Raw genomic sequence first — 15,812 nt, 5'->3', positions numbered from 1 at the left:
GTTCGTATCTCAGTCCGGCCACCTCTGCTTGTTGGATAAGCAAGTGACCGGCCGTGTAGGTGGTCCGAACGGTCGATCGCCGTCTCTTCTGGTGCGTCCGCTTCCAGAGAGAACATGCTGCGAACACAGGGGCAGGTGTTCGCATCGGTCCCTGTGGAAGCCCGGTGCCATAAGACCCTCTCTTCGTCATCCTTCGTAAGTTAGGTCCACGCTTTGCGTGGTTCCTGACGCGGAGTTGGGAGAAACGGGGCACTCTATACGAGTGGACGGCGTCGTGCATTTCCTCTTTAATCGGGCCCACTGAGGGGAAACGGGACCGACCTAGTAGGACCAACTCCACGGTTCGTGTCGCGTATTTCCCAATTTTGCCTAATTTTTCCATAATGTAATTGCTCGGCAGAATTAAACGAGGAGATCGAAGGAACATTGATTCCTTCTATCTCTGCAGTTAGAATAAGTTAGTTTTAAGGCTGTGATCTGCCAAGCAATTATTCAATCTTTCGCTTAATTTTGCTCGCTTCCTCGTTCCTCGGTCCGGTCACCACTGCTTCTTGTACAAGCAAGTGGCCGGCCGTGTAAGTAGTCCGAACGGTCTATCGCCGTCTCTTCCGGTGTGTCCGCTTCCGGAGGGGGCATGTTGCGAGCACAGGAGCAGGCATTTTTGCCGGTCCCTGCGAAAGCCTCCAAAATAAGACCCTCTCGTCGTAAAGATGGAGAAACGGGGCACTCCTCTAGGGGAGTGGATGGCGTCGCTCGTTTTCTCTGGAATCGGAACCACGGAGGGGAAACGGGATAGACCTAGTAGGACCAACTGCACGGTTCGTGTCGCGTCTTTTCCAATTTTGCCTAATTTTTCCATAATGTAATTGCTTGGCAGAACTAAACGAGATCGAAGGATCATTGATTCCTTCCATCTCTTTGGTTTAGTATCTTCGTTTGTATTGCGTGTCGAGGGAGATCGATGGAACTTTGATTCCATCTATCTCTCTCCGGGTCTCCGCTCGCAGCAACCTCCACGTGGTGAGACCTGGTAATCGGTATTACTCGCGACGAACAATAATTATTCGTTGTGGGTAATACCGAGCTAATCGGCTGCGAATTTAGAATTGTTTCTTATGATATACAAAGAAATAGTATGGTGTAAACTACATAATTTTTGTAATATTTGAAAAGTCTGATATATTCACTCGAATATAAATTTAAACAATCTGTTGTAGTTGGTTCTTGTACTGTGACTACATAGAAAAAACGAAACTTGCAGTATTTGATCGTGTATATTATCTTTTATGTTGGAAGAGTACATTTTATTATTAAGTATGAACCCTGGTTTCGGTTGAAACAATTAGGATTTCAATAAGATTTATTTGAACAAGTGTACATTTTATTTAATTTTTGAAATTTATTGTGCTTCATATTGAATTGATTTATGTTTTGTTAAGTGCCTTTTCCAAACAAATTTTTTTCGGAAAGTTCCTCATTTGTTGCTTCTTCGAACGGCTATCCAAGTAGGACAGTTTTCAATTGTACGTTAGAAAAATTTAGATTAATAAAAATTTTCTTTATTAGGAGGCTAGTTGGAATATGGTTAGAGCGGATGTCTGTACGCAGCATCCTTAATGCGATGAGATCTGCGCAATCGATATAATTTAGTGTGTAATTAATAATTGTATCGCCAATAGTAGCGGAACGCAATCATCAATTACATAGCAAATAATACGAGCAAATTGACTGCAATCTGCCTTGTATAGGTTATCATACGTGTAACTTGATTGTAGCGTATGTAGGTTAGGCTGCGTTTTATATATGTTGTTTGTTTTAGAAATTATTTTATCTGTTGCAAAAATCGAAGAAAATATTCTACTGAATTTTTGGTTCCAATGTAAAATCTAATACAGATTTAGCGCGTTCATCATTTCCGGTTCCATCTAAAATAACTAACTGTTGGTATACTTAGTTTCAATTCTCATTACTTGTAGCACTGTAACTCTATTCCATTAGAAGTCGATTACGCTGCGTGTGATACTACCGACGATGTATCCATCCGGGTTACAATTTCCAAAATCATCGGTCTTAAAATATAAAATGTGTTTTTATATCACTGACTTTCTGTTGGTAATTCGGTTCTAAAAAATAACTTCTATCGCATAAAATTGTTACTTTCACAAAATTCGATTGAATAACTAACTAAAAAATTATTCGCTGTTACGTAGTAGAATATTTCGTAATCGTATATATGATGTTTAAAGAAAATGAGCGAAGCTCGAGCATGCAAAGTTTTTGTGTAAAACGAAATAATTTTATTCCTATTTTGTAATCCATGAAAATGTTAGAGTGTTAATTGTAAATCTCGATAGAGAGGTCTTTCTCTGCTCTGTTCGGTGATAATTAGCAATTTCGCTAAAAATATTGTAAGTTGTATTAACACTTGGTTGTTTAACATTTGGTTGATGGATACAAAATGGATTTTAATGTTAGGGTACTAAATGCTATACGATAATTTCGATTTATAATTTGTAGACTGACGACTAGTTGTAATTTGTTCATTTAAATATGAGGGACAAAAGTGATAGAACCTGGAATGTTTTAACTCGATGTGTTTAATGTGTCCGTTCACACTTTGTTGACTCTACAGACAAGACTCCCATGGACTTGGAATTGAAATACGCACAATCGGCGTATCTGTACAGAATTGTTGAATACATACCACGTACGTACTTCAGTATGCTGTCTCGAGTTGCAAGTCCTTTGTATCCACATTGATCGATGCGAAGCCTTTCTAAGTCTCTACTGTCTATGGAGGGTGATGCGTTAATTGATTGTCAGGAACTCGCGCGTTAAGTTAGAATTTGATCATGTGATTGCTGTTACGGTGTTTCAATATTATTGACCGACTAGAGATAGGGGACTATGCGTTCTGCCAACTCTGTGGCTTTTGTAAGCCGAAAGCCTAAGTCAGTTTTTCGTTCCCTTTGGCCGATCCCTTCATACCATTTAAATTACGGAGAGCTTTTCGTGTCATCGTCAATACCATTTCTAGTTAAATGTAATTCTTGTAATTGTTAGTCTCGGTTAACTATACTCGGTATACTTTTTTTGTTATTATAAACGAAATAATCTGAAAAATGTCGCGCAAACTGTGTACAGACACAACTTCGAGAAAGTAATCCAAGCAATCGGTATTACGAAATTGTTATTTATTTAAGTAGAGAAACAGTGTGAGCAGTTAGTCGCATAGGTCCCCATCTCGTACGGATATGAACGGATGATTATGATTACCGAGTAATCAATAATTAGGATTAATGAATAATGCAAACGATCAAAGCGAATGTAATCACGAGACGTGATTAATTCATTAGTCGTTGATCTTGAAATGATCGAACTTTCGATTTTGCTCGAATCGATAAGTTTCACAATAAGATGACAAATTTTATTTATGATCTCTGATTATACGAGTTGATGTATCGATCGATAATTCTTATTACCATGGTCATCTTTGTTAATCGATTATAAAAGTAATATAAAAAGAAAAGTCAATGATCCGCCTCTGCAACCAACCGAGACAAGTCTCTTTCGATTCTACTGAAGTTACGTCAGCTTTAGTTGAGAGTAGAGATAACCAAAATTGTATTTGAATAAAAGATCGAAAAAATATTTACAACGTTTATTCGATCGGACAGATAAATTTATTATTTGTTCATTACGATGTACGTTCTTCCATAATTCATATTTCGATCTTTATTTAAGGAGTGGTGAATAAAAAATGGTGTATTTTTTATTCGTTACTCGAGACTTTTATCCGAATAAAAATTTTGCTCGTCTCTGCACGCGAGATGAATATCTCTCTACAGGAAATGGACGTTTCGTGGGACGTTCAGCGATATAGACACACCGTTCGTAAATTTCTTTGGTACAGAATGTATTTAGTTTTACAAACACGAAAACCTTTTTACAAGCGTCTGTATACATAATCAGAATTCTCGGATGCCATACTCGAAATTATAATACAGACTTCGCTCCTTAATCATTTCTCTTTAATCTGATAGGCATTTTGTTCGAACGACTAGAAGTGCTACAGAGGACAATTTATTTACAGCTATAACGTCTACTATAATTTCTCCCTCGTTCAGAGGCGCCAGGTATGAAGTAATTTTAGATTTTTCGCGCGCGCTCGCGCGCGCATTTAACAATGATTATCGGTAATGCCAAAAATCGATTAACAATCACACGATAACGTAAACGTTTACTTTATTCCCCGCTAAATTGTTCGATGTACAAAAGAATTTCTCTCGTCGAAGAAACGAACCTCACTCCCTCGTAGACTAGTCTCTCTCTCGCAAACATGATTAGTCGAGTAGCGTGCAAGTAGCGAAAAACAACTCGTAGGTTAGGCCTATGTTAATTAGTCGTGAACTTTGGTGCGTACAGGTTCACTTCCAAATGCTCAGGTGTTTCTTTGGATCGTCTTTGGTATTACAACTTACGGAACAGCCGAAGGGAAACTAATACGAGTTTAGTCTAAATATCGGTTCCTTGGTCATTTTATCGTATCGATTAAAATATATTAAAACGCGAAATACCTGAGCGTCTTGGATGTTCGAATAAATTAATCAATAAATTAAACTCATCGACCTTACTAATGTAATGTTTCAAGCGTACTGAAGTCGTCTGTAATTTCGCGTTACATTTTTCCTTCGGATATTTTTGTCTCTTACGAAAAACGGTTATCGTTAATCATCGCGCAACAAGGAAACCCGAATCTTTGGTTCCGTCGTCGCCTAATTGCGGAATCTCCGTTCGGTTTCGCTTTTCCCCAAGCAAGAATGTTATCACGGATCCACATCCCCTAAATATTTTTCATAGACGCGCGGGTTTGCGTTTCGATACAGCATATTGTCGCAGCTATTTACACATATTAAAATAATTACACATTCAAGTTACGTATAGTCAATATATATATATCCGCTCCGGCTTCTGTTATTTTCTGTTTTTTTTTCTTCTTCTTTCTCCCACGTCGTATATATATATTTATATAATATATATCTTATCTGCTGTGTGTATCGTGTATGTAAAGTTCCATACATCTTACTCGTTTAAACAATATATTATGAATCTGACGTAACACGAAGAGTATAACAAACACAGTCTACAATTATGACTCGAACTGTAATATACATATGTATGATCAAATCTTGAACATTATTTACACAACGCCGCTGCTCGACGATTTTCTTTTAAAACCAGCCGACCTCGTTCAACAGTTTACCTAAAAACCTTTCGGTTTGAGTCGCGTCGACCTTATTAGCCGCGATAATTCTAAAAATTTTTCGTTACGTGTACAAATAACACTCTAAACAGCGCGCGTACGATGTATGCATACAGAAGTTATTTAAACAGGAATTTCTCGTGCGAACGATGAACATATGAAACGTTGACCGAACCTCGATGCTTTGTGTCTGGCGCTTGTGAAACAACATTTAACCGGGGTTTTAGGGTGGGACACGATGTTCGTCGATAAGTATCTTAGGCGTAGTAAGACGAAAGGTCGAAACGGTTGACTTTTAACACGCGTTCACCGGTCGTTTCGGACTCTGTTCGAGCGGCGACCTGGAATCAAACATATTACAATTAGAGTTGCGCGAACACCCGATACGATCTTTCCGCGCCATTATATCGGAAATTGTTCGCAACCGGTGCGAGTGTTTCGGGAGGGTAGGTCCCAAGCGTGTCGATGGCATGACTTTTCCGAACGAATCGTGCCCCTCCGGAGAAGTTGGCGTCACGTACTTCAAACCAGCGCTTCTTAAACTTTTTTTTTTTTACTCCACTCCACGAGTCGTCTTCGTGAGGTGAAATTTCCGACGACCCACGGTTTCAACGAATCTACGGCCACTAAAAGTTCTGACAATTTTCGAAACAACATTTTTACGAGCGAACTAAGACGATTTATAACAATCGTCAATGTACAAGTGTATCTTTGATAGGGGGATACGGTATTCTGATATTTCAAAATCGAGAAATACGCGTGTAAAGTATATCGAGTATTTGCTCAAAATTTATAACGCTTTTGACCTCCTAGCGAGCGTTCTCGTTTTAAAAAATAATCGAGGAATATTACCAATATGTTCCGTTTTTTTTTCTTTTTGAAGTATTCTACCACGATGATTTTTTTTTCTAGGTACTTTTGTTCAAGAAGCATTGCTCTAAAGTGGTGTAGGTGTATGCGAAACACCGTGTCAATAAGACAGAATAAGACTAAATTTGTGGAAACTTATATTTTGATCAAAATAAGGATACGATTGTTAGCAGAATGTTTCGTCTTGACACGTATCAATCGATAAACGGAATAATTAATACCTTACCTAGCAATCAAGCGGTTAATTGAATATGTTGACAAGTGCCAGATGCATCATGACTAAGAGGACATTAATTGTCACTTGACTGGCGAAGTTTCCTGCAATCACATCACAAATCGTATTAAAAGACAGCACAGATTTGATTTTTTATGGTTAAAACTGGCTCTGTATATAACTTTCGAAGGTTTCCGTCTAATTGACAAATTTGCTCGATAATATCGCTAGTTTATGCAATGCTTGGACATCCAATCGAAAATCTAAATAGAAAATCATTCCACTGATAATATTACCGCGAGAAGAATAAAATTTGCTTATTCGCATCGAGTAAATTATTTTTATAAAGTTGCACGTTTCTTAATGGAAACATTTACAACGCTTTCACCCTCTCCTTTGATACATAACTCGCGTTTAATTAAATTCGAAAAGACATGGATTTAACTTCTCAATGAAACCTCACCCTCCCTCGATTCTTCTCGAGAAACCAATTTTTATTCATCTTTGTAAAAAAAAAAAAGAAAAGAAAAATGCACCTTTTTCCTGTTCTATCGTCGGTACCGCGATCGATATTAGCATGCTTTTTGCGTACGCTATTATTTCAACGTAATGCTAGGTAACTGTTAATCGATGCGTTAGAGCTCAATAAACACGTCGGTAAGTTTCCCGAGGAAAATATCTCGGCGAACGAAAATGATAGCCACGGATACCATTTTCTTTTATGACCGTCGTTAAGCTTTGATTATGATCCCGCCGAAAAGTTTACGCGATACGACGACGTAACGTTATGATACTTTGTTCGTGACACTCCCGTTACGCAAAGTCAGGGTCCGCTAATGTAAACTGCATGTTCTTAAATTAGGGGAGTGTGTCCCGCAAACCAGGGCGTTTCGCTTTATCTCTTCTTCTCTCAGCCCTGTCAGCAGAAGGAGCTTCCATTAGCAATAAGAATTAACCCCCATGGCCACGGTGGTCTTCTACGGCTAATTACTTTCTTATTTGCGAGCCTCGTTGTTTTACCTATCGCCTCCGCCATTACCTTAGGAAACGTTTCCATTGAAAAACTTTTTTCCGTCGTTGGCCGATTTAATCGTTCACCGAGGGTGGGACGGCCCTACAGGACGACTCAAAAACTATTCGAACGATAGATTTAATCGCTGACGAAGCGTGTTTTCCAGGAGCGTTACGAAAGTATCCTGGATGGACTGTTTAATCGTTGCCGAAAGTTCTCCAGGAAACGTATCCGGGAAATTGAGCTCGGACGACGGAAGGGATCGTTCGACGAAGAAGGTTCCGAGATGTTTGAAAAACGTCGAACAGAACGATTCAATCGCGAATATAACGCAGATTATTGTAAACGTTTATTCGATTGCATCGAGTAGTTTAATTTCGTAAATGAGAGAATTTACGCTTTCTTCGGCGAATAAAAGATACAATTTGAATAGTACGAGAAACGTTGCGCAAGTGTTATTGGATTTTTACGAATCTCGTGTTCGCTTTGCTAAGGAATAGTTCGAAACGTAGAATTTTTGAAGGTACACGTTTCGAAAACTTACGAATCCGAACGTACGCGTCACGCGTGTACATTTAATCGTGAAATTGTTGTAGGATTTCTTCCGCGGAGAAATACTTAGCAATTCGAATTTACATCGGTCATAATTACGGAGACAGCTGGCCGTTCAAATTGAATGCCATGTGATTCCGTGCAGTTTGTGGATATATCCATATGATAATGATCCACCGACGTTGCTACCTGATGCAAACGAGGTCTAACTTCCATGGCTAATTAGTGTACATTGTTAGAATCATCGTCCAGTTGTATTAACTTAATAACGAGTACGAATTAACTTCAGAACATCTTTGTCTCTCGCGTGTTTCATTCGCGAATTCGTTGCGCCGTTGTAAAATAATAAAACGGAAAGGTTTTTCACCGAAATATACTTTTAGCGAAATTGGAAGCGTCTATCAAATTTAATCAACGCGGCGAAACAAATTAAAGTATTCGAGCTTCAACGAAATAACATTTCACCGGGTAATATATTCGATGTGTATGTTAGATTTTCCATTACTTCGTGGTAAATCGTGAAATTGTGGTTCTCGTTAAAAAGTGTTGAAATTTGTTTTTCCTGTTTAACTTTTAAAATTAATATCATCGACTGTTCATTTTGCCACCGTTTTTCTCATTCATAATTGGATGTACTAGAATATTACCCGTCACGAATATTTATTCTAACAATGTTGTAAAATCGGATAGCTTCGAATCTTGGTAGTTTCTACAGATAATTTAATTCGTTGCCAACTTTACAAAAGTCCATCTAGCTTTTACCATCGAAAATGATAATAATAAGAGGTAATTACCGTGTGTAAAATATTCACTGAATCGCGTTCTCATAAATATAAAACCTGTATAAAATTCTACATCGTGTTGTCTCGCAAGATATAAAGACAGGTAGGTCCTTCCAACACCAAATAGTGATTGATCCGTACTTTTGAAATGTCAAAGTATTCTAACTGAACAGTGAAGTTTTTACCATAAGAAAACATATAATTCGTCCATCAGACCGACACCTAAAACAAGTGTTACATAAGTGTAACGGAAAAGGGGTAAAAATGAGTCTAAATAACGATAGGGTGACACGTCTCTTTTGGAAAGAAACGCGTAACGAAGTTATTTGACAGGTTCTCTCTCTCTCTCGCTTTCGAAAACGTCGCTAATCTTTCGCGAAATCTTCGATAAAGTGGCCATAGAATTCCGTGAATCCATCGATAATAAAAGTTCTTTAAGAATGTTCGTTTCTGCTTTGTCGCGATGCTTACAAATTTCCCGTGGAAAGAAAGTTACACATCCCGGTGTTCCTTTTGACGCGAGGTTCCGAAACTTTAACGCATTCCCGACGATACGGATCGGCAAAGTGCTTGATAGCGTATCACCGCGGAAATTCGCGCAAGAGTGTGTAAGAGGAGAAGATATTAACGCAACCTCAACTTCGGCTATTTATTAGCGCAACGTAGTAATGCCAGCTGATGAGCTTCAAGAGGAACTACCGCTTCCCTTCATCCCCTTGAACTAGAACTTATGCTGCTGCTGGTTTATTAACCTTCAGCTACGCTCGATTACTAGCGCGACGAAGACCCGGGAATTATACGCGTAAAATATGTTAAAAATACTCTTTACGATCGAATAAATTACTCTTTCGGACGGAATCGTTTAACGATTTCTTTTCTCTTCCTTTTAGGCAATTAAAGTCGATTAATTCTTGTACACGTTTAAGATAACTTTTCGGATAATAAGTCAGCCGATTAAGCGCCACTTTGAAATATTTACACCGTTTATTCGGAGAAGTTAATATCTTGTTAGGAATTTTTTTATTGCATTACATTAATATTAACTTCTTTTCTTCTGTTAGTTTTTGCTTTTGAATTATTCCTTTATGTCGATTCTACATCGAATGCTTTTTCTACCTTATTTTGCATTTGAACGAGTATGGAGAAATATGTAAACGATTATCGAGACATATTTGAATTATTTGACAAATAATTTCTAGTATCATTCTAACAATGTACAATAGAATACCCTATGTACCGAGAATTCCAGGGGTAAACATATAATATCTACCAACAAGTATGCAGTTGGTTTATCCACCCTCCAAGATAGTTTACTCTTCACACTGTAAATATCTGACACCTGTGAATATCAACCGTGATAAATGCAGTATCGTTAAGTACTAAGCTATACGGTATATTCTATAATACTTCTAAGTAAATAAATTTCCATTATTATTTTTCGATAGACATACATATTTTGAAATATTTTATATAAAATAAGTCTTCCCTTCCAGAATTATCTGTACAATAGAAGTAATACAAGTACGTGACGTTTATGACTTTAAAGTTGGTTAAGATAACGTAAGAAATATCGACTTCCTTTTCAACGAATTGAATAAAAATTGGTTTTTGAAGGCACAACGAACTATTTTAGAAAGTATATTTTTAATTGCATTAAAATGCTTTCAATGTATAGGAAAATTTTATTTTCAGGAAGAAACATTTCGATTCCTTGACATTTCTTGAAATACCTCTGTGAAATAGAATTTTCAGTCAAATTATAAAACATTTACCCTATATTTTAGTTGATTTCTTTTTCTTTCTTTTTCGTGGAAATCAGACCTCTGACTGTGACATAAACCTTATGAAATATATAGTTGAACTCAGTATTTGACGCGTAATTCGTTTATTTCTTTCTAAGTGAATCGAGGCAATTCTTATCATTGAACAAAATTTATATACAGAGTAAAATTGTTCAATTTGTTCGGGTTCGAAGTACGTGCGTTGAATAAAATTCTTAATCTAGCCGAATGGTATTCATTGTATATTTTGGTTGCTATCTTTTCTATTAGGTTAGATAGAAAAGCAAGAACGTGAACTCTGGCACAATAGTATATAAGAAATAGCGAAAAGAAGTTTGTGATTACACAAAAATTCGCTGACTTCTTTTTATCGCGGAAGCCTGAAAGGAAATAAGACTTCTACGAAGGAAATGAGAAATGCAACATTGGCAATATTGCATCATGAAAAATTGATTGGAGAACTAGATTTCAGATGATTCGTTTATCATAATATCGATCGTGGAACTCGAATATTCGTGTTTAAAGTGTGCTTCGTTAAGGAGAGTTTGCTTCGTTCCATCAAATGACACGATTTCTTAAAAAAGGATGAAGAAGTCAGGGATCGAATATTAAAGTAATAATCCGCATCGAATAATTTCACAGTACAAAGATAATGTCATAATAAAAGATCTACTGAATTGTTTAAATCTTTTACCAAGTTAATTTTAAGAAAATCATTTTTTTAATATTTTTCATTAACATTTAACTACTCTTAATTTACACAATTTTAATAAAATATTTGATCAGTTCCGATTACTTTGATAGTACCAATATTTAATTCGAACTCGTTGTAGTACAATTGCCACCTAAACAAATTTAAAATCGATTCGAGAAGAAAACCTGGTTGAAAAAATGTTACTTTATGTTTTCTTAGAATATTGTGTATACATGTTGTATATTTCATATACAAATGTAATAACATAGCCAATATAATTTTTCTCGTTCTTTTTCATTATCTTATTATTATATTGGCTATTAGTATTTGTATTGAAATATTGTTTATCATAGTTTGTCTCGATCGAAAAAGGTTCGTACGAGATTAGTTTGTTCGTAAATTAAAATCGTTTAATTTATCGATGCCCTCTGGAACCAACGACAATTTGTGATTCGTTTATTTAACGATTATTCGTTTTCTGTTCCTCCGGGAGACAATGCCGTTTCTACGGACCTCGTTTACTACGCGTAGATTTATACAAACATTGCTCCTGATAGAATATTTATGAAGAAACGTAGTTTCATTATAGTGTTTGTTGAGGGAACCCGGCAGTGTTTATTTATTTACTACGTCTAGGAATTGTGTTGTGTTGCCGGTGCATACGATGCACAAATGTAGGTTATTTTGCCAGCGTAACTTGCCAGCATAATTAACGTATAAATATTTGAGTTGTCAATGCCGAACGAGGGTGTTAATTTAGGGACGCGTTGCACACTCGTTAATAGTGCTCAAGAAGCGTGGAATTTGAAAATATCGCTCGAGAACATTGAGTAGATCGAATCGGTCATCGATTGTAAATATAAAATTAAAAAGAAAAAAATAATAAATCAAATAAAATAAAAAAATAAGATAAAAAAAATTCAATCTCGTTAAATGTCAATTAAAACGGTGATAATTGAAAAATTGTGTCGTTTGAGAAAGAAACAAGAAAATTAAAATAAAAAATGTTAACTACAGAATCGAATACTATTGTTTAATACTAACGATGTCGAGATTCTCCTTATTCTATTCCACTTTGTTGGATATTTGTATCTAAATTAAAGAGGACGTACGTAGATAGAAATGTTTTAGTTGTTTCGTGTTTACCTTTCACGATGCACTTATGAAATGTATTGTAATTAGAGAGTAGCGGTAAATGATCGGAGATCGAATGCAAGCAGTGAAACTTAGTAGAGTATCTATGATTGCACCTATGACTAACAATTCTAACATTATCAGAACATTAAACAGCTTCGGTGCCTCAGAACAGGTGACGGAAGTGCAATAAAGTGCAGAAAACACAATGCTAAAAAACAAGCCGCTCAAAACGTGGTTAAAAGCGAACGATCCTTCATACTGAAACGAAATTCACGCGTATGGTCCAAACAATTTTTTATAATAGACTTCAACCCAGTTTAGAAACTCTCGAATATCGATCTTGTGCATTGAACTAATTTTTTAAATTAATGTAATGTCGTTAGTATATACGAATTGGAACAGAAATTGTGTAAATTTTTACGGAGCAATTTGGGTTACTTAATACCGTTAAATTAATTAAGTTCATCGAGTTCACGAACGATTAATCATCAAATTTGTAACAGTGGTTAAACCTAGCTATTTTATCATACTTATTAAAATAAATGTATCGTTTTAAATTGGACGATCCGAAAAAATTGACGTGCTTCTCGAAAATTCTAATGCGATTATCAAGAAACATTTTGAATCAAACTTCATGCTATGTTAACGAATTTACCTTTTTCTATTCTCGCGTATACAATTTCTTCTTTTCACGTTGCTGAAATTTCTATAATTAAACAATGTAAAACAAAAGTGCTGGTACTGTTAGGAAATACTTATGGTAGTTCGACATACTGTAAGTAGCTTTCAAAGTATCGATTCTCCTTTGTGTAAATACTGTTCTAATTAATTTTAGTATACTCTAGAGTCTTTAAGATTAGATTCTCGAATAGGTACTAAACTTGTGTCAATATCTTCTCGAAGACGAGATACAACCTCTTATCAATTTTCATTCAACGTTTTAAACAAACTGTAATTGAATTTTCTTTCGCCATGATTAAATTTTCCTTTCGAGTCTTACTTAGTTTCGAGTAATCTCGAACGTCGAAACGTACAAATTTTGCCTCACCTCGTTGACTCCGATGATAAAAATTGACTCTGTTATCGAGATCCACCGGTAATCGCATTTCGGTAACCGCAAATGTCGAGTTTTATTCGCGAGGTGTAATCGTTTCGCCCAGTACGCGTGAATTTCTCTCAGACACGAGTCGTTCGACCCGAACCGATCAAGACAGACAAAACGTATCGTTCGCGGAGTGCCCTTTGTCAGCGAATCCTTCGGATTCTTTGCTAAGAAACGATGGCCCCAGGGTTCTAAAGCGATTTTCAGGCGTTACGAGCAAATTCGAGCGTGGAGTGCTTGGGAATTGGAATCCTGCACGCAAGAAAGACAACACTATCGATCTTGTCAAAGTTTCCAAATCTCATGAACGATGGTGGCTTATGGTGGTGATGCTGTGAATAGACGAGGAGAAATTTACAAGCCTTACCACCACCATTGCCAGCCTCTGAGTTGTCTAGCGCTTGGTTCTCCATTATCTGCAGCAGCTTCGTTGTAGCAGTTGAAGTAGTAGTAGGCGTTCCTGCACAACAAACACCACATATCGCGTCCATCAAGTAGTAAGCATAGATATTTCTACGAACTGGATAACATTGTTAGAAATTGAGGCGGCCAATCGCGTTGTTAGCTCGTTACAGTGGGTTAGTACAGTTTTCTTTTTTTTTTTTTTTTAATTACAAGTACGTTATAGAAGAAGACAAGATTTAAACAAGATTTCAACGTTACCGTTTCTTGTTTCGAACTTTAAGCTCTGTTCGTTTGATTCAAGTTTTTCGTCCAATGGCGAATATAAATTTAAGGAACATTAGAGTAGAAGAATATGTACGCAAAAGAAACGTGAAACGAATCAAAGATGAGAAAGAGAGGAAATTTGAAAAGTAGAGGGGAATAGTGACATATCAAGTGCAGTGATAAGTTCGTACAGATTTTACAGCGAAACGTCAACTCAGATTTAATTTGTATAAACAATTTTACTGTCTTCGTCCGATTTAATTTTGAACGGTACCTTTTGCATTTGTTTTCCGAATTTGTAACAATTCGTACGAAAGGACACCAAGCAGCGATACAATGTGTGGAATTTTCTTTTTGTTCCATGAAAATTTTGCAGCTGAAATTCAATCGAGCGAATTTTTTTCCGTCGATACACGTGTAACGCAAACATCGTGTTTTTTTCGTTGTTCAGCAATATTTCTATTTATTGTTAGCAATATTTCGTATTGTATCAACACGAGTGCAAATATTGTCGTCGTTAATTTTCAGTGATTGTCCATTTCCCTTTTTATCCACCAAGCTGATATCATGCATTTAAACTTTTCAACTATTCAGGAATTTATTATCTTTACTGTCTGCGTAGCAGTTTTTCCTTTTCGAGAACGAAATATCATTTATATTCGTATTTGTATTCGGATCAAGTTTACGGTAAAAATACGAAATAAAAACAAGCGCGTTTTTTTTAGCGCTTCAAATTTGAATCGAAACCGACCGATGCAGAGTATTTGTTCAAACGTCTCTGATTCGATTTATTTCGAGAGTATCGATACAAATGAACCCGCGTATTAAAAGTCCGAACGAACTTATTACTCAGTTTGATAATTCGTAGTCTTTCTGTATTTTACATATTTTCTATCCTTACTTGTCATTTTAGAATGTCGAGTAATTTTACACATCGATAAAAAATATTTTTCCAATGTGTACATGTTATTCTACAAATCCAACGTTTATTTACGTATCGAACAAAACAGACTTGAGAGTGGTATTTATAAGTAAAGGTAAATTGTAATTATATATTTTTCATGGATAACGATGTGATCGTGGCACATACAAAATTTGGGTCGTTAGAAACGAAAGAAACAAGAAAATCACTAAAATATTAAACAAACGATAATAAACGCAATTTAATATGTGCATGCAATTAAAATTATAAACATTTACACCATTTTTCACAAACATAGTAAATGGTAACACAAAAACGAAACGAACAAATAAAATGCAAAGCAAGACGCGTCTACGTATACCGAAATTCAATTTTATTCTAAAGAATTATATTGCACGATTCCTTGGAATTGTTTTAAATTCCTCGTAAAAAGTTCAGCGAGCTTTCAAAATTTGTACGGATATTATGAAATATTTATGTCCGCGATTGTTTTAACGAAACGCGAGGTAAATATTTTTTGCAGAAGTTTCTTCAACGACTTAATTAATCTCTCGTGGTTTTGGCGCAACAGTAATTGAACACTATATTATGCTATACAGTGTCCTGAGAACTTTGGAGGTCCTTTAATTTTATTATACTAGTTCCATGACAACCGAGAGAGATGATCGTGTAAAGGAATGAAGTCTTGAGCACGAGTTATTTCGCGACAAATACGAAAAAGTTCGAATCTCGATCAACTTTTACGCTTTGAAGAATTAGTCGTTTAATTATACTTTTTCATGTAGTATATAAGATTCCAAACTCTGTAATATTG

At 36.2% G+C, this 15,812-nt stretch overlaps 1 protein-coding gene across 3 annotated transcripts in view; it reads right to left on the bottom strand.

Annotated features, from left to right (window-relative positions):
• Positions 1-3,905: 3,905 nt before the first annotated feature.
• LOC143146674 (uncharacterized) overlaps positions 3,906-15,812 on the bottom strand; it is a 498,267-nt gene continuing 486,360 nt past the window's right edge. For 2 of the 3 annotated variants that reach the window (XM_076311168.1, XM_076311170.1), the window contains exons 5-7: positions 13,775-13,867; positions 6,360-6,451; positions 3,906-5,604 (exon numbers count right to left, since the gene is read on the bottom strand). In XM_076311168.1, the coding sequence (XP_076167283.1) occupies positions 6,375-6,451; positions 13,775-13,867 (170 nt within the window). In that variant the 3' untranslated portion in view covers positions 3,906-5,604; positions 6,360-6,374. The remainder of the gene's footprint in view (positions 5,605-6,359; positions 6,452-13,774; positions 13,868-15,812) is intronic. The other variant, XM_076311169.1, reaches the window with a different exon arrangement.

This window comes from Ptiloglossa arizonensis, chromosome 5, assembly GCF_051014685.1.
Source record: "Ptiloglossa arizonensis isolate GNS036 chromosome 5, iyPtiAriz1_principal, whole genome shotgun sequence".
Taxonomy (NCBI): Eukaryota; Metazoa; Arthropoda; class Insecta; order Hymenoptera; family Colletidae; genus Ptiloglossa; species Ptiloglossa arizonensis.
The sequence above is the reverse complement of the archived record's forward strand: the minus strand, read 5'-3'. Positions and strand labels throughout refer to the sequence as shown.